General features: G+C 40.0%; 2 protein-coding genes across 2 annotated transcripts; one reads left to right on the top strand and one right to left on the bottom strand.

Moving 5' to 3' along the window:
• Positions 1 to 45: 45 nt before the first annotated feature.
• Positions 46 to 17,163, bottom strand: lamb3 (laminin subunit beta 3). The gene is made up of 23 exons (XM_076755527.1): positions 17,135 to 17,163; positions 16,995 to 17,043; positions 15,759 to 15,913; positions 10,928 to 11,042; positions 10,667 to 10,740; positions 10,296 to 10,487; positions 9,925 to 9,988; positions 9,632 to 9,822; positions 9,139 to 9,259; positions 8,313 to 8,501; positions 7,912 to 8,067; positions 7,410 to 7,603; positions 6,573 to 6,669; positions 5,277 to 5,652; positions 4,919 to 5,079; positions 4,494 to 4,705; positions 3,790 to 3,996; positions 3,457 to 3,601; positions 3,087 to 3,294; positions 2,332 to 2,473; positions 2,066 to 2,242; positions 1,468 to 1,630; positions 46 to 857 (listed from the first exon to the last, which is right to left on the bottom strand). Exons 2-23 carry the CDS (start codon positions 17,017 to 17,019, stop codon positions 718 to 720), a joined length of 3,504 nt encoding a protein of 1,167 aa, XP_076611642.1. The 5' UTR covers positions 17,020 to 17,043; positions 17,135 to 17,163; the 3' UTR covers positions 46 to 717.
• Positions 17,164 to 22,369: 5,206 nt separating this feature from the next.
• Positions 22,370 to 24,007, top strand: LOC143332229 (G0/G1 switch protein 2-like). The gene is made up of 2 exons (XM_076749559.1): positions 22,370 to 22,430; positions 22,764 to 24,007. Exon 2 carries the CDS (start codon positions 22,799 to 22,801, stop codon positions 23,159 to 23,161), a length of 363 nt encoding a protein of 120 aa, XP_076605674.1. The 5' UTR covers positions 22,370 to 22,430; positions 22,764 to 22,798; the 3' UTR covers positions 23,162 to 24,007.
• The last annotated feature ends 2,300 nt before the right edge of the window (positions 24,008 to 26,307 follow it).

The raw sequence follows: 26,307 nt of genomic DNA, 5'->3' as shown, positions 1-26,307 counted from the left end.
CAAATCAAAGTATTAACATGCTTTTATTTAAATATTGTGGGTTTTGCACAAACAACACATGCAGAATAGACAAATAAATAATTTAACATTCACCCTTTCTCCAGTTCTGACAAATAAAGTAATTGTGGTGCAATATTCACTGCTGGCAAATAAGTTTGTGTTGGCTCTTTGCAGGGCTGTCAGGACTGTGGCCTTTTTCTAGATAAATACAATGTGATGAAAAGGATACTGGCAAACTCACAATATCACAATGTTTTACACCAAATATTGATATGTACCCATATAATGTGATAGCAATGGTGCTTTTGAATGATATTTACGCAGATTGTGGTTTCTGATCAGTAAATGGAACCTACAGTTCCATCATTAAAGATCTAAGATGAAACACATTGTTACTCGAACTAGTCGTGAATGCTCATTATGGTCATAGTTATTTTATGATGAAGAGCAATCATCAGTGTATTTTCGTCTCCCTGAACTGTCCTACCTCATTCAACTCCAGATAGTGACTTCCTACATTTCCCCTAATTCTTTGACAACTGTAGAGGTACAATTTTATGGAGAACAGTTATAGTTGTGTTCCAGAGTGAGTAAAGAATTCTCCTTTAGTGAAGTGAAGACTTCTGACAGCAGCAGGTGCGAATGCGTGCAGGGCCGGTTTGAAGTGTTGTAGTGACAGCATCCACAGACGCTGCTCGGAGAGCAGCTTGGTGACTTTTAACCCTGGCAGGTGCTGAGGTCCTGGGCTTTCTTCCGAAGTTTTGCCAAAAGGTCTTGAAGCTTTGCGTCAAGTCCTTCAAGCTTTGTTGACTTCTGAAGGATTTCGTCCTGCAGCAACCTGAGGGAATCTCCTTTACCTGGAAAAAGAGAAGAATACAGGGAGTGACCAATGTAAAAGACTAAATAAACATCACCTCACAGGACCAGAGCTCCACATGATGCATATTCCATCATTCAGACACAATATGTAATCTAAAAAGGTTTGCATGAGGCACGAAGAGGGCCAATAGAAAAAACTAAACTAAATATTTGACCATCATGTAGGGTAACTCTGGGACAAACAACTGCCTTTAAATGAATGATAAAAGTAAACAGCAAATGTAATTGAACAGATACCATAAATTGAAAAAAGAAACACATAGTAGTAAAAACATTGCTTTGTCTTTTTCTGTAAGTTTACTGTCCCCTCAGAAAATTAATCCAAATTAGAAGAAATCCGGGTTCATAGGCCGCTACTTGTAATCGCTCACAGATGGAATAGTTGTCGAGTCAGAATCTAGAGGGTCAAAAGGTCTAAGTTCAGCTGTATGTATCAAGCATTCAGACTCACCCCTGGGGATAGAACTAAACGTTCTAAGAGGACTTCAGTACTTATTTTAGAAGATCTCTCATTTGAAAGTGAATGACAAAGAAGTTTTTTTTTTTTTTTAAACCCAGGCTTGTGGTTGTGTGGTTTTGCTGTATTACCTTCAAGAGCCTTCATCATGTTTTCAGTGGTGTTGGCCAGAACTCCAGCATCCTGCTGCAGCTTTGCCAGTCGATCCCCCACCTGTCCCGCCTCTCCACCTGACCCACTGGCTGGAGCCTCGTTTTTAAGGCGATCCAGCTGCTTCTCCAGAGACAACAGGTCCTACACATGCACACATTTTTGTATTAATACACTTATGAGGACATTTTGCTGAGCCCATTCACTCTAATTTAACTCTCTGCCTTTAACAAGCAGCTTTAATATGGTGCGCACACATTTCAACAAATCCTTTTCTCTAAATGAAGACACTGGCTGCTGAATGAACTGCAAAAGGGCCATGATGCCCTTTTTCTCTAATTATAAACATAAGTCACAATTGAAATGTTTCAGCTGATGAATTAATGATAAATTTTACATTAATTCTAAACACAGGGGGGTTGACTAAGTTCTTGTGGCAACAATGGCTTCCTTCAACATCAACTGCAGACTCTTAGTTGCTATACTCTCAACCCTTATCCCCAGTCCAGATTCTAGACTTGCCCCTTGTAAAAGTAAATATTCAGATTTCAAACTAAACAGCTACAGCAGGTCTCTCACCTGATTTGCAGCGGCTGCTTCACCCTCCGCATTGTCTGCATTTTCTTGTGCATTCTGAGCCTTCTGGCCGCCATTCTGTAGCAGGTCTTTGAGCTCATCCAGCTGAGGTTTCATTGGCTTTATCAGTGTTGAAACATCGTCCAGAGCCTTCTCTGCTGGGCTCAGCTGGTCTTTGGCCTGCATGATGAGAACCACTCTGAAACTGAGTATAACGCTTGGCGAGCAGGATCATGTCATTCATTGTTTGACGTAGCATTGCTTCCTACCTTAGTCAGGCTGTTGTTCAGGTTGTCTATGAGATCCATGCTGTTCTGCAGCCTATCCTCGAGGTCAGAGAGGGAGCCCTCCACTGAGCTAAAGCCTGTCAGCAATCCATCCACATCAGCCTTTACTCCCTGTGCTGTGTCCCTGTGAATGTGCAACCAGTAGGAAATCCTTTAGATCAGTGTGACATTTATCATCACTACAAAGACATAACAGAGCTCTGACTCATCCTTAGGAGGACACATGCTGAGGGTGTGCCCAAAAAACTTTCAGGAAGAACAAAATATTTTTAGATTTAACCTGAAAATCTATTTCTACAAGACAGCAATGATAAAAGCTGCAAGGACAACACTCGACCGACTATTAGATAACTAATATGTAGCCTATATGAAGCCTTGTTGCATCATGACTAATTTTGGATCAAATGTGAAAACTATGTGTGAAAAGTTCTGAACAAAACTTTATTAAAAGAAGTGAAAGGCAGAAACAGAATAGTTTGATATTAAAAAACAATGATACTTTTTATCACATTATACAGACCCAAAATAGATATTTTTGAGGCTACAGGAAAAAATGGAGCATGTTGATTAAACCAGGACTCTTCTTCTCTGTGTACAATAGGTTGCGCTCTTGTGAAATGGTTTAATATCTATCACTGGCTATTTAAATGCTGTGAATGTGTAAAGCTGATAATTGCTTGAGAAAGCAGTATTGAGTATCAGTCACAGTTTTCTGGTCGTGGAGTGTGAAGGCCCACCTGGCATCTTGGGCTTCTTGCAGCAGTTTCTTGGCTGCTTCCAGCTGCGGATCAGCCTCGTTCAGCACAGCCGTGCTGTCAGGTAGATTGGCCGCCAGATTCTTCAGCTCCTCCAGCTTCCTTTTCAGAGCAGCCAGGCTGAGAGGCAGTTTGGCTTTCAGGATCCAGTCGCTCACCTCCTGGATGCGGGTCAGGTTGGAGGATGGGTCTGTGCAGACAGAAACAGGAATAGTTGAAGGCAAAATGGTAAAGGGGTGACTGACCTTGGCTCACCCTCTGATAAATCCATTCAAAATCACTCATGATTACTGAAACCAAGTGAACTTCCCATCAACTCATTCATCTACCACTGAACTGAAACAATCTTTACCTGACAGGAAATCTTTGAGCTCTTTCACAACATCATGTGTCTCCTTTAAGTCTTCTTCTAGCTCATCTCTGGCCTGCTTCATCTTATTGGACAGCTTCTCTGCAGACAGTCTCACCTGGTTCGTGGTCTCCTGTGTTTCCTGGAGCTGTAAGGAAATGTAATGAACTTAAATAATGCTTTAGAAACTGCACACTGTTTTAATCAGAGAATAATCTTGAATATTCTTTGAAAATCTTAATTTACTCATGCTTTTTGTAAAACAGTCACAGTGATGTGCCTGTGGAGGCAGCACCAGAAGTGAAATTATCACATCATGCTAGTGTGTATACGCACCTTCTCTGCAGCCTCTGTGATTTTCCCAGTGAGCTTGTCTAGTCGATCTTTCACATCCTTAGCATCAGCCTCAGCCCTCTTGCTCAGAGGTAGGGCACCCACACACTTTTGTCCCTTTTTACAAGGTGGGGTTCCTTCTGGTGGACACAAGTCTCCACCCTCACACTGGAGAGGGGTGCAGGGCTCAACACGAGCGCTGTCACATACCTGAAAAAGTCACAGTAATGATTAAAAGAAGGAATATAGAAGCTAGGGTCACATTTGACAAAAATATTAGATATGAGGGGTTGATACTTAATATTAACTGCAATAGTATCTCAGTATAATGATATATCAACAACTTTTGGCCAAATTGCTTCAAATGTGCAGTGAATGATTCCATTAAAATTGAGTAGATTCATGCTCTGCAGGCGATCAACCTTTTCCCTTCACAGCAGATTCTAATGGACTTTTGAGATCATATTCATGTTCTGCAAGGCATGCACAATTTTTGAGTTAATGCCACAATGGTTATTCCTCTAGTGACCCCCTCAGGACACAAACAGTACTTCACTAACTTGCATTTTCAAAAGAGAAGGAAAATGAAAGGTGGCACAGACACATACAAAGATGTAGAACGATTAATGGACATGAACAGAAATTGATTTGCTCAAGATAGCATGCATCATAGCAGCATCAGGTTGATGAAAAGAACTGGTAGTTACCTGCTTGGCAACAGGAGTGAGGTCAGGTCGGGAGGCCATGCTCTGGTTCAGTTTGTCCAGATCTCTGGTGTTTGCTGGTTGGACTTGGTTTTGAAGGTCTGTAGTTTCTTGTCTGACATCAGCTGACTCCTTCACCTTGTTTTCGCTGGCATCCACTCTTTCAGCCGCATCTGTAGACTCATCATAGGCGTTCTTGATGGCAGAAAATGCTCCTGAATATGACAGAAAAACAATATATTTTTTATGATGTCACCATTTCAGATTGTTGTTTGAGAATTGGTTTAGATGGTGAGATGGTTCAGTCAGACATTGTGTTGAAAATTATATTAGGTGTGTTTATTCTATGTTTCATGTTTTATTAGAAGACTGACAAACTAAGGCCTACAATCAGTGAGCCATCACTAAAAGCAGTCTTTGTTTCTGACCTGCATTGTTGGGACTGATGGAGTTTTCCATTGCATCTTTCTTAGCTTTGTATTCAACAGTGAGGCGGTCCAGCAGAGCCTGTATATTGTCCAGCTCTGAGTCCAGACCAGGAGTTCTTGCCAGGGGTGAAAGGGCATTGTTAACCTTGTCTACCTGATCCCTGTGAGACAGAAACAGGAGTTGTTCAATTAGGCTTAGTTAATTATCCTCCAAGAGTTAGAAGAAATTACATGAATGAATGAATGTCAGAAAATAAGTCTACAACAATGATGGAAGGGTTTATTAACAGCTGATATGTGTCTACATTAAAAAAAAAAAGGTCTGGCTATGTTTTCCTCTGAAGATCTCTGTAGTCACCTGAGCTTGTCCAGTTGGGACAAAGCATCATCGACCTGTCCGGCTATACTGGGTGGAAGGGAGATGGAGTTACGAATCAGGTTCAGGCTGGTCTCCAGGGCATGGATGCGAGGCCCGAAATTTCCAAGATCACCACCACCTCCAGGACGAGAAGGGAAGCTGGGGGAGAGTCTCTCCAGAGCTAAGCTGAGGTTCTGTCTCTGGGCATCCAGGGTGAAGAAACAGGAGGGACATGTCTCACAGGCAGGGAAGGAGTCACAGTGTCCAGGACTGCAGGAGTCACAGCGAGCCCCAGTCACACCTGGACGACACAAACAGGCTCCTGTCTGCTTGTCGCAACCTTCTGCAAGGGTTCCTTCGGCATCACACTGGCATGCTGTGGAGGAAGAGACAAGATGATTGAATTTACTCATGCATCACCAGAAAACAAACAAACAAAAAAATCTAACATCCAACATAGTCTAAAAATGGCAAAAGACAAAGAACACACAAAGTAGCACAAGATAAAAAGCAAACAACACAATCCTGTAAAACAAAAACACATCACCATAAGCAACATTGTTGCTGCAAATTTCATTTAAATTCTGTTGCCCTCTTACATAAAAGCTTCCTCACCTCCTCTCACATTCAACAAACAGGATTGACTCAGTCATACCAATAACACAGAATCATCAACATACAACTAGAGCCTGCATTTCACGGGCCCTGGCATTTCATTTATATGCATAGGAAATAAAAGATGGCCTGGAATAGAACCCTGTGGCATCCCACATGTTATACTCTGAGGTTCTAATATAACCCCATCAACATAACACGCTTCAATTTTTCCTGTAAGGTAAGAGGTGAACCATCTTACAGCAGTCTGTCTCAAACTCATGCATTGTGGCTATGACAACAGTATATATGATTCATTATGTCAAAGGTTTTTTGCAAATTAAGCAAGATCATGCCAAATTTCTTTCCTTCATCAAAGTTTTGTCTAACAGATGAATAAAGCAGCCAGGTTTAACTGCTTAAATACTCCGCAACCTGCTCAAACACAAGATGTTTGAATAATTAAGCTGTGGTTGTATAAATCGACACTGACCAATAATTCTATTACTATTCTTCTTAAAAAGGGGAACAGACTTAGCTGAACAAGTTTAATGTGGCTTCATTAGTGTTAAACATGGGCTTTGTGTCTGAACAAGCCAGGTTTACTTGTAGCCACTTTACTAAAACGTGAATCCAAAATTAACCAAATTCAACATATGACCTCTGAACAATGTATGGAGAAATCAAAGAATGCTAACTCACATTGGCAGCCTAAGAGAGGGTCTCCGTATGTGTTGTCTGGGCACCCGCCACAAGTGCGGCCTCCAAAGTTCGGCCTGCACTGACACTGACCTGTCACCTGGTAGGAAGGAAACAGAAGTGATTTTCGTGTCATTACCAATACGGACAAATAAAAACTGGTTACAAACTCTGGCTCCAAATCCTCCTCTCTGCTGATGGTCCAGCAGTACAACATTTGCAACCTCTGAAGACTAGCAGCACCAGTAAACATTAAAAGCAGCACTAACAGCAGCTGAAGTAGTGGTAGTAACCATCCTAATTCATTCTTATTATATACATTAAGTTCTAGTATTGTTATATGGTACAAAACTGTGACTTCTTATTGATAAATTCATGTGTTAATAAACAGATGTTAAGGTTGTTTCAATAGAACTCTTTTTGCTTTGCCTCACTACCATTTCCTGCTTAACAAGCAAGCACAAAGTTCAATTCAATTCAATTCAATTCGATTTTATTTAACAGAAGTTGTTTCAGGACACTTTCTACATAGAGCAGGTCAGGACAATACTCTTGATCTACAGAGACCCAACAATTCCCCCATGACCAAGCTATTCATGCCATTATTGTCGTATTTCATTACTGATTTGCAAAGCCTAACCCTCCAACATTTATCTACATGTTATATTAATATTATATTAATAATAATATGATTTATTATTCTGATAATGGATTGATAAATCTTTCTGTGCACCATTTCCTAAAATTTACAGAGCAGTGAAGCTTTATTTATCTATTCATTTTAGTTTTGTTGATGGAACACAACTACATCATGGGAAATGATTGCCATTGAGGTCATACCTGGTCACAGGTGTCACTATATGACCGGGTGGGGTCACAGCTGCAGGGTTCGCAGCGTCCTGACAAGAATGGTTTCCAGTATCCTTTGGAACACACCTCACAGGTCAGGCCATGGAAGTGGGGACGACAGGGACACTGGCCAGTCACTGCGTCACAAACGTCTGACAGTGACCCATCTGGAGAACAGGAACATTCTGGACAGCAGAAGTAACATCAGAGTTAGGAGGAAACATTGGACATTTTGATCAGATTCCACACATGCACAACTATGTTATTAGTTGCAGTAACAATTGAAGTGTAAAGAGGGCTTCAATACAAAGCCACAGAAAAGTCAAACATTTAGTTCTGGGATTTTTGGAATTAAAAACATCAAATCCAAAGGTAATTAAATTCTGTTAGATTTGTGCACTAATGTATCTCACTTTCAAGAGCATGCATACATTTCCTCTGAAGAAAGAAGACTGTGTTATAAAGTGTGATATGAAGGTGTTCGATGACTCACTGGAGCAACCCAGAGGATTGGAAGCGCTCAGGCCATAGTAGCCTCTCTTACAGCGGTCACAGCGTGGACCTTCAACATTCACTTTACACTGACATGAGCCTGAGCTGTCGTCACATTGGCCCCCATTCACTGTCCCTTCAGCACTGCAGACACAACCTGCCGGTGACACAACAACACCAACATGAGCCACTCAACAAAGATGCTATCCACATACTATAAAAACATTTTGCACATTTCTAATGTTCAAGTTTGAACCATGTGTCATCCTGCATGCAAATAAGAATTTCTCTTTTTTGTATGACTGCATCAGATTTTGATCTGCAGTACTTTCTACACTGCGATGTGCGAAGGGCCTCACTTAAAGTTTGGAGTGCTTTTCATTTTGCTGATGAACCACTTACGTATGCAGGCATCAGGACGGTCCATTTGGCTGCGGGGGTTTGGCTGGTAGCCTGGGGCACACTGGTCACACTTTGGTCCTGTGGTGTGGTGCATACAATCCTCACACACTCCTCCACTCCTCCACCCACTGGCCTCGTACACTGTCTGGTCAAAATGACAGCGCTGGGCGTGGTTGTTACACTCACAGCCTGAGGAGAAGGCAAACAGTCAGTTTACAGTTCTTACAGTGTGGCTTGATGATTAAAAAATACAAACAGACAAAAAACCCAATTATTAACTTGCTTGAAAAGATCTTTTTAATCACAAATGCACTTTAAATAAAACAACACCAAACTACTCAAAAAAATGTGTAATATATTGGATTGCCTGCCTTGTGGGACAATTTAGGCCTTCACTATTGCCCAATTCAGTCATGATGGAGGCTCCAAAACAGAGCAGTCTGGGATATCAGACATTTCTTTTAGATATAGAGATCGATTTTAGTCCTTCATTTCATTTGCTGTGTGCACACGTGTCTTTTGAAAAAGAAAGTATTGGCAGACCACTGATGTTACTTGTATTGAGAAGGCTCCCTCCCACATTATCTCTTTTGAAAGTCACTCATTTTTTATGATAACTATGCATTCTATATTTTCTGGTATGTGTTTTGCTTGACTGACAGGTGTCTAAGCCTTTCACACTCAGCAGTGGTGGTTGCCTTCTGAAATCTGGGTAATGCTACAGATACACGTCCATGTTTTTCTATAGTCTGTAGTGTTCCATGACGTTATCATGCTGATCACCCTTGTTTATAGAGGTGTGTAACAGGTATTGATGAAGTCTTACGTTGGCAGGTATGAGTGTTGCCCTCCTCTGCAGGTCTCCAGGGCAGGTCATTGTAGAGATCAGCACAACGCTCACAGTTCACACCTGCTGTGTTATGCTGGCAGTCACACTGAGGATTCACCTGCAACGAGACACAGAAAAAAGGCTCATTCAGACATATCTAATTAAAGGTCAGCTGATTCACTCAAGCTGTAATCAACACAGGCCTGTGCATCACATCACTCAGCTATCCCAGGAAGCATTTTCAAGAGAAAAAATCTCTATTACAGCCTACACCACCTGGGAAATTTACTTGCTATAAGACAGAGACCAATGATAACATCAATATCAGTGTCATGTATGTGTGTCTCCACTACAGAGACACTGAGCTGTAGGCCTAGGATGTGTTTATTCAAGCTTAGGAATAAGACTGGAAGCAAGAGGAAACAAAAACAGTGCATCAACTACTCCATGGCTGTATTTTTCCCTCAAAACCTCTAAAACACCCGTATACCTGTATGCTGTTGGACAGTGGGTTGTTGTAGGATTCTGGTAGGCATCGGTTGGCATGTCCATGGCACATACAACTTCCCATCACCCGCATCTCCTTGAGAGCATAAAATCGACTAAGAGCTCTTCCTGGTAGACGTGGCACATCACCAAGCTCTGTGAACCTCACCCTCAGCCCCGTTAACCCAGTTGTGTCTGTGGATGAAACAGCCGTCAATCAGCAGGCTACAACCTTTACCCGTGTCTGCAGTGCATTAGTCATGATACAGAAGCAACTCATGACAGGCAGAGACTTACCTTCAATTTTTTGGCTTTTGGTAACTGGGACATAAGCATACTGACGCAAAGGGCTGAACTGGATCTAAAGAAGAGAAAACAAAATAGAATTAAATGAAAATAAGATCAGCAACTTTTTTTCTGTTGCAAGAAGACACTGAAATGTGGTTGTCTTTTGTTGAAGAGAACTGAAGTGAGATGTGGAGAAAATACAAAAGCAAATAATCTGCTGATTGTTTGTCAGATCCCTTCACAGTAATACTAATCAAAAAGTTCATCAAAAACTTAGATAGTATTGGTGATGGAGGTTGTCCCGCAAACAGTATTTTATAATCTGACAAAACAAAACATTTTGAATAACCAGCCAAGGCACACAGACTGTTTGTCCTTACTGTGTGATCTTGGTATGGATTTGCTCCAGTAGGGGGCAGAGTGTAGCAGTATGTGTCCTCCAGGCTAAGAGGTGTTGTTGTGGGGATGCCAGGAAAAGCTTTTGGACAGTCTGTAGCCAAGTACAGAGCAGGCTGCCACGTCTTCCCATTATCCAGTGTCTTCTCTATAACAAAGGCGCTGGGTCGAGGGCCCTGACAGTAAAGAATAAAGTAAAGAATTCACATTTAAAATCCATAAATTACATATAAGAATAAAACAAATGCTACTGTGTTTGTACTGAGATGTTTCATGAATCACTAAATAATGATAAGCTATCTTATGTTTTAGACAGATTCATGTGACCCAGCTGTGTTTGCAGACTGTATCATACCTTGAAGCTGAGCACCAGGTTGTCAAGCTGGAACAGGCTGTTGAGGTCCAGCTCGAGAGTGACTGGACTCACATCTACAGGACAAACAAGCATTTCCATCAGGTACACTACAAATGACTGAGGTGCACTGTTTTTAACAGATGTTCACAGAAACATACTTTGGATTAAATTCATTTTCAGATTGACTTGATGTTGTTTTGACTCCTACAGCCAGAGGACACTGTTCAGCACAGTTTACAGGCTGCTTCTGTCTTAGCTCACCTTTCTTGGTCTGCCACCATTTATCTGGTCCAGAAGTGGACAGGACATCTTGGACAGTGTGGGCCAGCTGGCCGTTTGGGTTCCTGGAGTCACATGGACAACACTTCATCCTCCTCTAAGAAACAAACAAACAAACAAACAAATCAGTAACATTGGACTTTCCTGCAGACTTTCTCTGTAATATTTGGTGTATATATGGACGTCACTGTGAATGTCAAGCTTTTGTCCTGAAAATGACTCATGGACATAAGACCAGCTTCCAAAGTTGTAACTTTGCCTCAGTGCCAGGTAGATAGGCTGTGCCAATGAGCACATCACACAGTCGACAGAAAATCAATATGCCTGAGATGGGAAGTCTGATGACCAACAGTTCAAGTTTTATATTGTGTTAACAATATTGTGACAGAGCTGGTCAATAATGTGGGGGAAACTTTGCCCTGTACCAGATGAGAAAGGAGCTATGTGCTGCCCGAGTTTAAAGCTCATCATGCTTTGCATAAATTCAATTTTGCAACACCAGTGAAACTTGACTTTGGACCACAGGGAGAGGAAGTAATCTGCAGAATTTGTCCTCCTGACAGAATCTGAATTTGGTAAAATTCAGACACTTTCCACCAACAGTTCCACTCAAACAATTGTGGATGTCTGTTTTTTTAAAGAGGCAGTCAAAGTACACCTGCATGTACATGTACAAACAAACAAAAATGCTTTATTAGTGAATTGAATTCAATAAAAGTAAGCAGATAACAAACAAATTTCTATTTTTGGATGAAATTTTCCTTTAACATTTGGAGCAGTTGTTAATAAGTGCTCACACCGCTGACAGCTGGGCCGCTGCTTTCACTAGTCAATATTTATTTGCTTCCCCTCTATGCTGGTACTCTGGACGTGACTGCCACTCTGGCACACAGACCATGGCTGCTTTCCCTGTAGGTAAAAGTTCCCTCTGGCTCCCTGACTGTTACAACATGACAGCCTTGATAATGTTGTCCCCTCCAGCAACAAATCTCCACTCATCCATATTTGGACACAAAATCAAAATTGCTTTGATTTGTTTTTCACTGAAAGGTCCTGGTTTCTCTCTGTCTTTTATATGTGCATGTCTGTCAAACTGCACGTCCCCAGGTTGTAACGCAGGCTTTATTTGTATTCTCTATGGCAGCCCAAACTGAGATGACCTGGACGACACCATCAGGGATATTTTCTCAGACTTGACAAAATTCATCCAAAATCACAAAAAACCCATCTCGAAATACTGCATTACATATACCTGAATAGAATTCTCATCTCAGATTCAAAAACATTTCGAACAATTTCTCTTTTTGTATGACTGAGCCTAAATCATCACCTCACTTGACACTGAGTGTCTAATGTTTGGAATGGTGTCAGTTCTTTTTTTACTGCACACTCAAGAAATACTCACAAAATTGCAAAGATGATATTTTTAATTCTGGAACTTAAATGACAGTATAGAAGATATGATACAATTTATTATTATGTTAGGAAAATTCAATTTTTTTTTTTTATCCTACTTGCTACAGTTGACCATAATGAAAACATTTTTAGACACATTTTACCATGTTACATTACCTTTTTTTTTTTTGCTTATAAGTTACCTAAAATGCCTTATATGTGAAATTTATATTTTGTATTTAATCAGTTGTAGTCACTACTGTAGTAAAAAGGACATGATAGGTCTGTATCTGTATCTTTGATATAATTAAGACAATATCAAACCATCGTCAGGAGATTCAGATAGCGTGGAGGTTTCAGATTTCAGCTGTCACTAGGTTACGGTTACTGGAGTCATAAACTGCAACAATAATTTGTAAGAACACAAAAATTACATTTTACAAGTAGTGCTTAGAAAAGTTAACTATTTTTGGCTTTTGCTGATGCATGTAAATTTGAAAGACGTTATTCTTTCCACTTTGGATGAAACTAAGCTAGCAGTTTCCTTTATCTTTGAATTACCATCACCTTCTCTCCTCACCCAGGCTGACCGGCATGTCAGTCAGATAAAGCCCAGCAGTTAAACAGTCAGTTCACCCTCAACACACAGGTCCTCCTACCTACAAACAGCAGCTTCAATGAGTCCTGTACATACAGTCCCAGCTATATCATTGTCCTGTATGCATTGTGGGGACACCATACAATAATGACTTCACTTCAGCTTCAGTGCATTTGATTTAAAAGTAAGTATTGCTTTTTTTTATTGCAAAACAGTGAATCTTATCTAATCTCGGGTGATAAAGATTTAACCCTCTCAAAGACCCACAAAGTGTGTCCGTGTCAGTTTTACCACTACTTCATCTCACTTATCACACTAAAGCATGACAGGGAGATTCTTCTTAACTTTCTATATGTAGGTTAAAAGTGATTCAACGTGGCCTTTTTCCAAGGTTTCTGGCTTTTTTGGCAGTGTGTCACCTCCAGCACACATGCAAGCACACACTGTTTGCATGTTGTCCTTGCCAGTTGACTGTTGCATAAATGTGTACTTGATTCTAAAGGTGTAAAGTCTACAGTGGACATTATGATAAATTAGTTAGCTAAACCAAATCTATGCCTGCATTGCCCTAGCTAAATTCTAACTTACCGAACAATTCTGTAATACCCAATACCAGGTTTTCCAGCATATGGGGAAACACAAAATTGCCACATTACTATGAAAACTTCTTTCAAATTCTATCTACGTCATGATTAAACTAATGAAGACCAATTAACATTACTCTCTGCTGGAAAGACTTACATTTTCATTTATTCATTTCATTATCAGACTTTTTTTTATTACAAAATCTGGTACTTGCAGCAGTGCGATGAAGCACACCCAACAAGATCTGACTAGTTTTCCAGGACCTCGCTAAGGGCTTTGTCATTGTTGGTCTTTATTGGTAGTCATGCATACATGTGTCTCTGCTCTGAGATACAGCTGAGTGTTCTTGCCCCTCCCTGTCTGGACAAGGTGCGGCTTTGGTGAAAAGAAAAAAGAAAAAAAAACTAAACAAAAGGAAAATTGTTGGAGAGAGTCTGTGCCGAGCACAGTTATCCATTCCCGGAGGCAGATTCAACACAGCACAAATACACTGTAACACTGTAAGCTGTGAAGGTTACGCAACATCAGCACATACATTATACTGCCTGTCTTTCAGTGTTGTGTTTCAGCTTAGATTTGTTTTTTTTAGGTTTAGAATGAAAATCACTGAAAGCTGGAAAACAACTTTTGTTAGAAGATGAAAATATCCATTCCACAGGAGAGAACTGCACTAAGTCATTATTTTGAGGTGCTGTAACTTAATTATTATGTTCTCTACTTTGCTGACTTATGTACTTATTTCCAGGTGGAAGACTTATTTTTCCCCCTACTACATTTATCTGAAGGCAGGAGCTTCTAATTACTTTGCAGATGAAGATTTCACATTGAACATCCAGGACGACTTGTGGTACCTTGGACCATAGTTTGGGAACTGCTGGGCATCAGTCCAACTCCTGACCTTTGCTGCCCTCTTGCTCTGTGTTCCATCACTTTATAATTACATTATTACAAAACTAAAATATTAAATATGTTTTAAAGCATCTCTTCTAAAAAATCTCTGACGCGTGATTCTGACATTACAGCAGATACACAATACCTAATTTGAACTGTAACTGCATTTTGTTGTCTCTCTTGCACTCTGATGATGACAATAAAGTTGAATCGAATCGAATCGAATCGAATCTAATCGAATCTAATCTAATCTAATCTAATCTAATCTAATCTAATCTAATCTAATCTAATCTAACAGCATCGGGCGGTCCCAAACCAGTGAAAAAGTCTGGCAGCAGGTTGAGACTATTCAACATTGTTCCAGTGCAGTTTAATTTATTTTAGTGGCTTTAATATGATACCTGAATAAAGAAAACAGATGGTGCGTATTGCATTCAAAGGATTGTAGGTGAAATTAGAGGCATTTTTCTGAGCAAAAATAAAATTGCAACACTGCAGGCTTGAATTTTCCTCATTGCATGTCCTCTGCTGTGGACGGTTAAAGTCTTGTTTCAAAATCAGTATTTAAATCCTGTAATGGCACATTTGTGCTGAGGCAGCAGATGGGCTGGTGAGCAGTTTGTCAGACATTGGTCAAAGAGTACAGTTGCAACATGATGGTCTGGCACTGAAATCAGACTGTTTCACAAATGGTGGGCATTCGGGCCAAAACCACCACACCCTCCATCCTGAACCTCTGTCTGTTCGCCATGACCTCTACACTATTCGCCTCCTGATGGTGCAAACCCCATGTAAGAGACCCATGCGTGGCCTGGGTAAACACAGCTGGCTGAGCCAGTGAGTATATGTGCCCTGGTTTAACTGATATTGAAGTTTTTATAAAACCATTATCAATACAGATTAATCAACTAATCATCAGCTGTGCTTTTATAAACTGTTGGGTGGTTTAATTCAGAGCAAAACATATTTTCTAAGCTCTTCACATGTTTTGCATGAAGAATGCAGAATTTGTAAAAAGAAAAGTAGGAACCAGAACTGTCAGATGAATGTAGTGGAGTAAAAAGTTGAATATTTCCTTCTGAATTGAAGTGGAGCAAAAGTAGAGAGTGGCATGAAAAAGAAGAGACTCAAATAAAGTATAAGAACTGCAAATGTGTACAGCACTTGAGTATATTTACTTTCCACCACTTTTAACTGAACAGCTTTTCCAACTAGCCTTCATATTCATAGAATTCTCCCTTGATCAAGATGATTTACGAAGATTTGACAACCAGCTATGCTAATATAGTGCAAACGTGTGACAAGAAGATGAAATGTCCTTTAAACACAGGACTGTTCTCCTACCTGCTGGTATGGGGTGCAGTAGATCTCGGAACCTGTGAGGCCGCAGGTGGAGGAGGCATGGAGCTGGTTAACCCTGCCCAGCAGCAGGTCATCGCTGGGTGGGTAGCAAGCCCCCTGAGAGCAGTCAGTCTGGGCCTGTGTTACTGCAGCTATGGCTGTCAGCAGGACGCAGCACAATAAGAAATGAAATGTTTTTATCAATATTCCAGTTCACAATCACTACTGACATTTATCATGACATACGAACACAGTCCACAAGGAAAGATGGACTAGACACACACACGCACGCACGCACGCACGCACACACGCACGCATGCACGCACGCACGCACACTCATAGTATATCTATCTATCTATCTATCTATCTATCTATCTATCTAAAATTTTTAATCTTTTGCCTAAATCCAGTCATTTAGATTGAAAGACCAATGACAGATCTTCACCATGGAGGATCCCTAATTTTGCTGAATTTTTGCTATCTATTTATTTACCCAGGGTTTACAAGGCTCTTTGTCTATCCCTTAGATTATGCTATGAAGTTCTGTTGAGTGTCATATTTCAACCTTAAGACTCTCTGCAAAAGAAGCCCAAACAAAGCGTCAAACAGGAAGCGTATCTACTGTACTCCAAAAGGATGCTTTTCTGTGGTTCAGACAAAGGGATAGTGTCTATGACGATGCATTTCTACAGATTTCTTGAAGCAGACCCAGACTAATGAAATCAGACTTCTACACTGCCTGTGAAGATTCACAGTCATCCAGGTCATAGTTATCCAAGGAGGGTAGAATCAAGGGCAACTGGACTTGGTTGTGGAAACTGAAAAATGTTTGGCCTCTCATCCAAGTGCCTTCTTCAGTTCTAACTGACATACAACCAAGTCCCATTGCCTTCAATTCGATCCTCCTTGGATGAGGATAACAACTCTTTAAACATGTGCCATCATGACCGGAGAGACACAGAATATGCAGGTTTTTCATTCCAGTTTCGCTGCAGCACGTCTGTCTCTATTCAGGTTAGTTTCTCCTCTCTGCTGGAAAATGGAATGATCCGAATAATCAGTTGCTGCTCTGTTTTGCCGAATGGAAAACCTGCATACTGTCAACTCCTAATGACTTATGGATGTAAACATTGGGTGTGGAAAGTTTAAAGGGAAAGTTCCACTTCATGAAGCTGACAGAGGACACTTACGAGAATAACAGAAATATTAAAGCAAAAGAAAAAAAGACAGAAATCTTACCAGCTACAAGTAAAAATATTTTCATGTTGTGTGTCTCCTTCAAAAAACTCTGGAACAGATGAGAAAAACAAAGAATATCAGCAAGTAGAAACAATCAAATACAATCAAAGCCGTTTGACGATTTCCTGATTGAGACTCACCGGGCAGTCGGTACTCTATCAGCTCTGTTATCTGCTGTATTTAAGAGTGCGCTGCTATCAGGCTGCTGCTTTATAAACACCGGCTCACCTGGACGGTATGATGCAGAGTGTGTCAGAGTCACACCCTTCCTCACCACTCCCTTCACTCCATGAATCAACACACACACACATACACGCAAACACGCAGGTAGACATAGACACCAACACCAACACAAAGACACAATGAAGCCATAAACAAATGCTAAACTAAGTGCAATAAAACACTGTCTTCAAATAATTAACTAAACGTGAGCTCAAAGGATCTCATCTACTTGAACTAATTAAAAAAAAAAAGTTCAGTGTTTATAGATTTTATTTCTTGATGTGCAGGCTAACAAAAGAATGTCTCCACAAAATGTTGCATATAGTCAATATTCAGGGTCCCAGAGGATGAATACTAATAACTTTAGTGACACGCTAGTAGTGGCAAACCAAATAACACTAATGACATTCCCATCAGCCTTAGCTGTGTTTAGTGCTTATTTGCAAATGCTTTCATGCTAACACTGTAAACTAAGATGGTTCAACATGGCCAGCGTTATACCTGCTAAAAATGGCACTTTTTGCATCATTTGGTACATTTTAACATGCTAATGTTAGCATTTTGACCAAAGCGTTACTGTAATCAAGTACAGCCTCACAGAGCTGCAAGCAAGACTGTGTCCTACTCTATAGAATTTGTATGCAACATGGATTTGGAACAAAGGTTTAGACTTATTGGAGATTAAATGCTAAATGTAATTTTGAAAAATGTTATTTTTTTAAATAGCTTTGAATTGTGTTCATGACAAAATAGTGGTCGTGTACTTGGAAGCCATAAGAAGAGGTATAAAAACTTGTCCAATAGTTTACATCATTGTATGAGAATGGTTATGCGTTTGCATGCAGTATATACATATGACTTACTATGTTGTATGTATAACAAGTCATACATATTCAACACATGAAACATTTACATATGGCTTCTAAGAGAAAGCCACTAATAAAACTATTAAAAGTACAATGAAAAGTAATAAAGATTAACCTAAAATAATCAAAAGACTAAACTCAAACAAACAAGCCGCACTGAGAACGTCATAATCAGCAGAAAATTAATAAATAAAATAATTTAAAAAATTGTATATGAAGTATTTCATTTAAATACAGATGAAAACTGAAACGGCTAATAATGTAATAGACAATCACACGAACATTTAAGAACATACTAATGCAGGTGAGTATTCCATATGAATAATACTAGTAGCCATACTTTGAGTGTTGTTTTTCATATAAGTTCACAAAAGTTAAAAGACAAACCTAAGAACTCAGAAGTCAGAAACAAAGCAAATAAAAATGGCTCAGACTAAGACAGTGGGCATGATAGAATGATGCAGAGCATGACGGAAATATGGGGAGGGGCTTGAAAAATATGACATCAAGTGCTGCTCATCTTGTGTCATTCATACAGAAGAGCAAAGTATATTCATTTATTGTGTCCTAACTGACTCTATTTGAACATAGGGTATATCTTAAAATGTCAGTATGTACTACAGGTGTGGACACACTAAATGTATGGATGAGATTCTTTTACACAGAGACAAGAAGAGTGTAACACTTACATTCCTTAAATGCCACAATTTTTAACAGGCATGTCTCAACTAAGTCCAACCATGTCATACTGTGCATGTATGTCCAGAGTCATAACACAGAAATATTTGTCTGTAATGATTTCATTATAAAAAGGTATTACATTACTCTGAATAAACATTCTTTTGTGGTGTTTTCCATTCAGAAAAGAACACAGATCTGGTGGTGGGGGGGTGGGGGGGCATGTCTTTCCTCCCCAGACACAATACATGCCCTGCAGGCAGAGTTTACACTTTGACAGGCTGTGTGGTAACTCTGCTGTGTGCTGGAGGCCTGCTGATCATCACCTATGTGAAAAGAAATAGTAGCCCGAGGACAGCTGAACACACACCTTATGTTTTTCTCCACTCTGTGCAGACACACTGACTAAGTCCAAGTACAGGGTGTGTCTCCTGACTCAGCTAACACGCATAGGCTACTGTGCACATACAACTTCAGACAAGTACAGTCACGCCTTCAATCGCACTGGATAGTACCTGTAGCTGTGTTTTATTTCTTGGTAACAGCCTGGTGTTTTCCTCTCTTTCTTCAAGGCTACTTTATTGGAGTTATCGCTATCATAATACACCTCCCCTTGCCGAAGTGAAGAGTAGATAAGCGGGAAACACCCGGGAAAAAGAATCACGTCTAAAGACGGGCGCAATCACATAATACCCTTCAAGTACATTTCTGTGTGCCTGAACATGTGTCTGTAAATGTTTCTGCTCTGAAGGTTGTTAATGTAGTTAAAATATATGAATGAACTAAAATATGGATTGCACACACACACACACACACACACACACACACACACACACTATAAAAGGTTTATTAGGTCCACCTGTGCTATCTAAGGAATAGCTAGGCAAGATCTGGTTCCAGCTGGCAAGGTCAAAGTTTTGCTGCTGTGATCATCATATATATTGTGAACAACAAAGAGATTCTGTGATATACATTCTCTCTGAAGTGAATTTATGACTTCTTTATGACTTCTTCAAGTCCAGGCACACAGGCACATCTTGTGTGTATGCCATCACATACTTTGAGGCTGCTGCAGCTTCTTCAACAGTTGTGTACAGCTAGATGCAAACTACAATGTTCGTTTCATAAAATGACCTTGAGAAAGATGAAAGTTTGATGCTGAATGCAATGCATTTACTGTAACAAGCTGTAGAATAATTACAATCTGGACACAAAAATATGACTTATTCAAATAACATGTTACAAAAAGAGAACTTAGTGTGCACATCTGCACAGTTTCTTTTACCAAGCTTGTTATGTACTAGCTTAATTACCAAGAACAGTCATTCTCAGAAGGGGAATTTTAAAAAATACAAAGAAAACTTGGTGGACAGTGCAGAAACAGTCTGTCTAGACAAGGAGGAGCTGTTTCAAATAAGATCCTTTCTGAGCAGAAGAGGCAAATCTGGAGCAGCAGTTGAGAAGCCCTTTGCACTTTATCCCTCACTACTCTTTAAGCTTTAGAGAAAGATGTGACACAGCCAAGCTATCTTATAAGAAGAATAATGCACAGATTTTAAAGGACCAGTGTGTAGGATTTAGTGGCATCTAGTGGTGAGGTTGACTTCTGCTTTCATTTTCAAAGACAACAGGACAGCCCTGACACCATCCCCGTGAATCCATTCACCATCTCCAGTCCACCCATCCCCACCCTATCCACCTCAACAGGGCCTTGGGTCTGTCTTGTGGACTGTAGCTCTGCCTTTAACACCATCCAGTATAGTGTATGCAGTATATAAAGGCAGACATCACAACTGGCTGGGATGGGATGGCATAATGGTATAAGTGCTTCTGAGAATACATGAGGGGGCATATGCCAAAGTGAGACCTCTCACTCATGCCACTCAGAGAAGCTAGTTTGACAGTTTGACAGTTTGATTTGTCAGGAAACACACAGGTGTGACTAATGAAGATTATAATAATGGTTCCATTTCATTTAGGTGTGTAAATGTAATACATGTAAGCCATTCCAGTAAGCCAGCATGCACATAAGCAAGGTTCTGAAAGTGAAATGTCCATGAAGGCATTTAACAATGCTATTAACTACAACTGTGTCAATCTGCAAAAAAACAAAACAAAACAAAACAAAACAAAACAAAACAAAACAAAACAAAACAAAACAAAACAAAACAGTCTATTACAGATCCCCACAGTGGTATGAATAGAGGCAATTTGATTGGCCCAGTGAACTAGAATGATAAGTGACAGCATTAAAAAGTTTGGATGTGAAGTTAAAAATTACTGTGTTTAGACGACCAAGTACTTTTTCACCTGTCTATGCCATTTCAGACAGGACACAGACAGGTTTGTCTTGTTGTATTATGTCATTAACAAACACCCTTTGCTTCATCTTTTGTGAAAAAGAAAAGAAGACAAAACAGCTGATCATGTAGTGTCTACCAGCTGGCATACATAGTTAGGGATCATGTTTCTCAGATGTCAGCAGATGTGATTCAGAACAAACATCTCCGCACTTCCTGTGCTGCTCCATGTTACTCACGATCATTAGTGTGTGTGGTACGTGTGGTCCGCTCTGTGCGCTGTACTCCATGGCTCCACTCTGACCACAGTTCACAGTGCCAGTGTTGCAGCAGCTGAAATGCTGCCGGGTAACTGAGTTTACACAACCTTTCCCCTGATTTGCTGGCTGTTGATGGTGTAGATTCACAGGGGCTCTATCAGACGAAGGGAAACCCTGTGGTCACCTGCATGGCTTTAAGGCCACCTTCTGCCACAGTGGACTGACCTGGCAACAAGGCAGTTGACAAACATCACATGCTCATTCCTGTTTTCTTTTTTTGTCTTTTGATACCATCTTGACCATTGATTGAATAGTACACTTATTTTAATATTTATAATAATTATTTCCCTTTCCTTCCTGCGTCATCATTTGTAGCAGTCTTTGAAACATGTGTAGTAAAGTAAACCTATGAACAGGCGTAATAGTTTTTACTATTTTACAACACTTTTCTGAGGCAGAAATAATGTCATTAGTTGTGCTAGGAACTTGAACTGTAACACTATGGATATAGGTTGATGGAATCTGAATGCTTTCTGAGTGCTGACCTGAATCAACAAAGTGAACTGTTGAGCGCAGTTTTTTGTAGGTAAAGCTATAAAACAACTGTGTTAAGGCAAAATTATAGGGTTTTGCTTATTTTGTTAAACAAGCCCTTGGCGACAGTGGTGAGGAAAGACTTCCTAACAGTTCCTAATATTTGGGTATCATACTTTATATGGTTTGGCACAGTGCTGTACATTTGGCATGGCACCGATATGACATCACCATAACTTCACTAGTTGACAGGCTACAATTAACACACTAAAAATGTTGGTGTATGATGTACAGCAGTTACACCATAATGCAATATTAGTAAGAACATTAGTCTCACTGTGCAATAAGCCTAGACACAACTGGGTCAAAGTTTCTGGCTCAAAGCCTGCTTTTTTTTTTTTGGTTTCCAGAGACCAGCCTCCATGCTTCTTGAATATTCAGCAGCTGTCACTGTGTGGGTGGAGAGAGTGGGGCTATAAATGACCACAGAGTCCAGAACAGGTGTATTCCTGCCACAAACTGGAACTTGGGAGTAGGGTGAAGCTGTGAGTAGAACAACCAACAAACTACATCACAGTAAGTTATTATTTGTTCTTACAGTAATGGGATATTAGATTGTTGTTAGTATAGTGTAGTTCATGTATTTTCAAATAGCCAAGAGTTGCATATAGCCTCAAACAACATCTTACACTTGAATTGAATTACTTTTTTGTTTGTCTTAAATTGCTTCTATTGTCTGACCAACAGTTTAAATAGCCAAAGATATTGCATTTACAATGATATGGCAAATCTATCTATCTATCTATCTATCTATCTATCTATCTATCTATCTATCTATCTATCTATCTATGAGTGATACATCAAACAACTTTTTTTCACTGACAAATTTTTGTTTGTTTTTTTCTGCAGCCCATTGCATCTCAACTGAAGCACAGCCAGTGGAAATGGAAAACATGCAGGAGTTGATCCCCTTTGCCAAAGAGATGCTGAGTCAGAAACCCAGCCGTGGTTTGCTGAAGGTCTACCTGGTGGGTTCGGTGTTTGCAGTACTGGGGACAGTCATTGGCCTGGTTGAGACCGTGTGTCACCCTTTCTCCTCTGGTGAGACGATGGACGCAGACATGGTCCTCATGTTGGCCCGGGAGCAGAAAACTGTTAAGGCTGAGATACAGCACATTGTCAGGGGCCAGGAGGGGGAAGAGGAGGAGCTAGCTCATGAAAACGAGGTCACAATCCAGACCATGACCCTCTCTAAGACTCAAAGACTCAGCCAACGAGGCATGGCCAACAGGCTGCATGCTTCTTAAGAGGTCAACCCCTACTGACTTGAGATATTCATGAGGGAACTGTTCCTGTTACACCACTGAGTTGTGCAATATGTACATAGTCTGAAGCTTTACAGACAGCTAAATGAGAAGTGGCTAGACTGCCTGCCATTCTGTGCTGCTTAGAATGATGCCTTCCAGCGCTGTTGGAAATGTTTCTTAGCATGCTTTTCTGTATAGGGCACACATGAAAGAGCCCCAAAAGCCATAATGGTGGCTGTCATGGAAGAGCTGAGACTTTATGACAGGCCCACCTACCATCATGAGAGCACAGAATTCAAGTCAGTAATACACTATATGGTATAGTGAAGTTAGTTAGAGCAATTGTTTGTGGTTATCTTGGGATCCTCTACTTGGTTCTCCTGGCATCCAGCAAATGTAGCAATTGTTGTAAAATTTGTATGCTGTAGACTACACTTAAAAAGATAATACTGACAAATATTTCCCATATTCATCCCAGGAGTACACTTTCTTAGCAAACAGTGGTCGACCGGTTAATATGAATCTAGCCTAGAATGAAAACCCTGAAATTATGTGTGCTCCATAAAACCATATTTTCATTCTGCTGCTGGAACACAAAGTTTGGTTTCTAAGAAAAAAGAAAAACAGCAGACAGAAACTACTTTCTACATTGTACATTTTGTTCATATTTTTTGATCAATAGTTAGGACTCTAGAACTTGAAGTTAGGAATTTATGAGGAGTACCTTAAGGCAGTGTTGTGTTGAGAGTCTGCCTGGCTGCTGTAAACTGCTGTGTAGCGCCACCAGTTGTCTGAATGGTGTAATCTGCCACTCCATCAACATAGGCCTACTGTATTCAATGAGATGAACTTTTGTTGAAAATATATACTATGTGCATATGCTGTACACATACAATCTTTTTTTGTACCAGTAAAGTTCATTTTATTTATTAAGTCTGGTTTCCTTCTGGTTTCACTGCTTCAAGCATTTGCTGTATATTTTATTAGCCTAACCACCACATCAAGTTCCCGATTAAACAGGGATGAATTTAGAGTTGTGAAGATAAGTGTTATGATGACCGCTTCACTGATAAAATATCAGCCACATGTGTATGGAAACTCTCTAGAAGTGGCATTTTTTTCTCGACAGTAGAGCAGCAAGATGTCTTATTGTGCTTTATTTCAAGATACTCATGTTCATTTCTGGAAAGTTCCTGAAAGAAGCCCATTGGCAAACTTTGGTTTTAAGAGAAGTAATTATTGTTATGACACAATGAGATTTTTCCCACTTCATTAGCAGTACATATACTCATTACACCAGCAGTCTCACGGAAAACACTGGCTGGATAGCTAATGCGCCAGTGGCCAATGAACTCCACTGCAGACTACAGTCTCTGTTAACAGTCACAAACAGACAGATATATCCATGTTACATACACTAGTCTTCTCCATGAAATGTCTGCATCCTCACTGTGCTGCATTGTTATAAACTACGATGAACTGGTTGTGGGTCACATCTCTTGCCCACATCCAGGCACTGTCTCTCTGTTCCTCTTCTTACAGTTCTCATGCAGCTGTTCTGTGTTGGTGACTGTGTGGTTGCTGTGGCTGTTTTGACAGACAGCATGTTGGTGTTCAAGTTTCTGTCTGCTGAAGTGTAAAATGTTCTCTAACTAGTATGATTGTATGTGTTAGGCCAACAAATCAACAAAACGTACATATCACTCATTTGAACAACGTTGGATTAAACACATCATCTGGCAATAAATGTCTTACATCCATTTTTCTTGGAAGACAGACAGTGTTATGGTTAATATGCTGATTATGATCAGATGATAAGTCTATGCATACAATAGCCTAAGAACCTCAACTCAGTGAACACCTTGCAATGTTGACCTGATTGTGCTTTGAAGTTGTTATGGTTGATACAGACTGTGGATGTGTAATGGGACATCTTCATTATTATTATTATTATTATTATTTTTTTTTTAAATGAACATTGTGAACAGATATTCAACAATTCATGAACACTCTTACATAACTTAAGATTCCACAGTGTAAAGTTTGTTTTAATCATTTTCAAATGCAATCTTCAACCAAAACATAGGTTTGACAAAAACATAGAACAAAACTATATACATAGTGGTAGCATGTAACAAGTATAAAAGCATTAATGAAAACTTCTACTCTTTTCGTTGCTTTACTGTTCAGTTTCAATATGGGGATCTGATGTCTGTTTGAGTTGTATGTTTGTTTGTTTTTTTCAGTCCATTTGCATGTGTAAATGTCATATTTTCTATATAAAACTAGGGGTTCAAAATAAACGTCTTTTGCAATCAACATCATTCTTATCATAAAAAATGTTATTTTTTTCAAAATGAATAATTGAACGGATCTCAGTTTCGTTACTGCAAAACACTTTATATCAGTATCTTGGAATCTTCAGAGCAACTGGTACTCTAAATGAAACTTCTATTTTGTTGATGACACAATACCATTGACTTTCACTTCATATTTTCAAATTTAGAATTCCCAAAAAGTTTGATAGGAAGAGTTGTTGGGCTGTGGAAAAGTCTCCTATAAGATGGCTATTATAACACTTTTTGTCTGTGATGCTTACAGCTAACATTAGGTTGCATTTGAAGTGTGGATTCACACCAAACATGCAAATTCTTTGCATTAAATTCAAAAGACCAGAGGGTGTTGTAAAAATTCAGAGATCCCCACAGAAATATGGAGAAGGGGATGCAGAGCTGGAGTGCAGTGACAAGAAAAGACGGTACAAACCTTCCATACAGTCTCTTATTATGGGGAACATGAGATCTCTCCCTAATGGAAGAGCTAACAGCGCTAACAAGACTGCAGAGGGAGTCCTGGTAGTGTAGTACAATGTGCTTCACAGGGATTTGGCTGATTGAACACATGCCGAAGTTGTATGTTGTTTTCATTTCAACTGCTGAGAGCAGACAGGAGAGTGATGGAGAGCGGTAAGAACAAGGGCGGGGGCATAGCAATGTTTGTGAACAACACATGGTGTAATCAAGGGCAAATCACTGTAAAGGAGCAGTCCTCCATGAGAGACATAGAGCTGCCAGCTGTTAGCATTCAGCCATATTATCTCCCGAGGGAGTTCTCCAACATCATTGCGATAATGATGTACATGCCCC

This window comes from Chaetodon auriga, chromosome 2, assembly GCF_051107435.1.
Source record: "Chaetodon auriga isolate fChaAug3 chromosome 2, fChaAug3.hap1, whole genome shotgun sequence".
NCBI classification, from domain to species: Eukaryota; Metazoa; Chordata; class Actinopteri; order Chaetodontiformes; family Chaetodontidae; genus Chaetodon; species Chaetodon auriga.
This window is presented reverse-complemented; position numbering and strand designations above follow the sequence as displayed.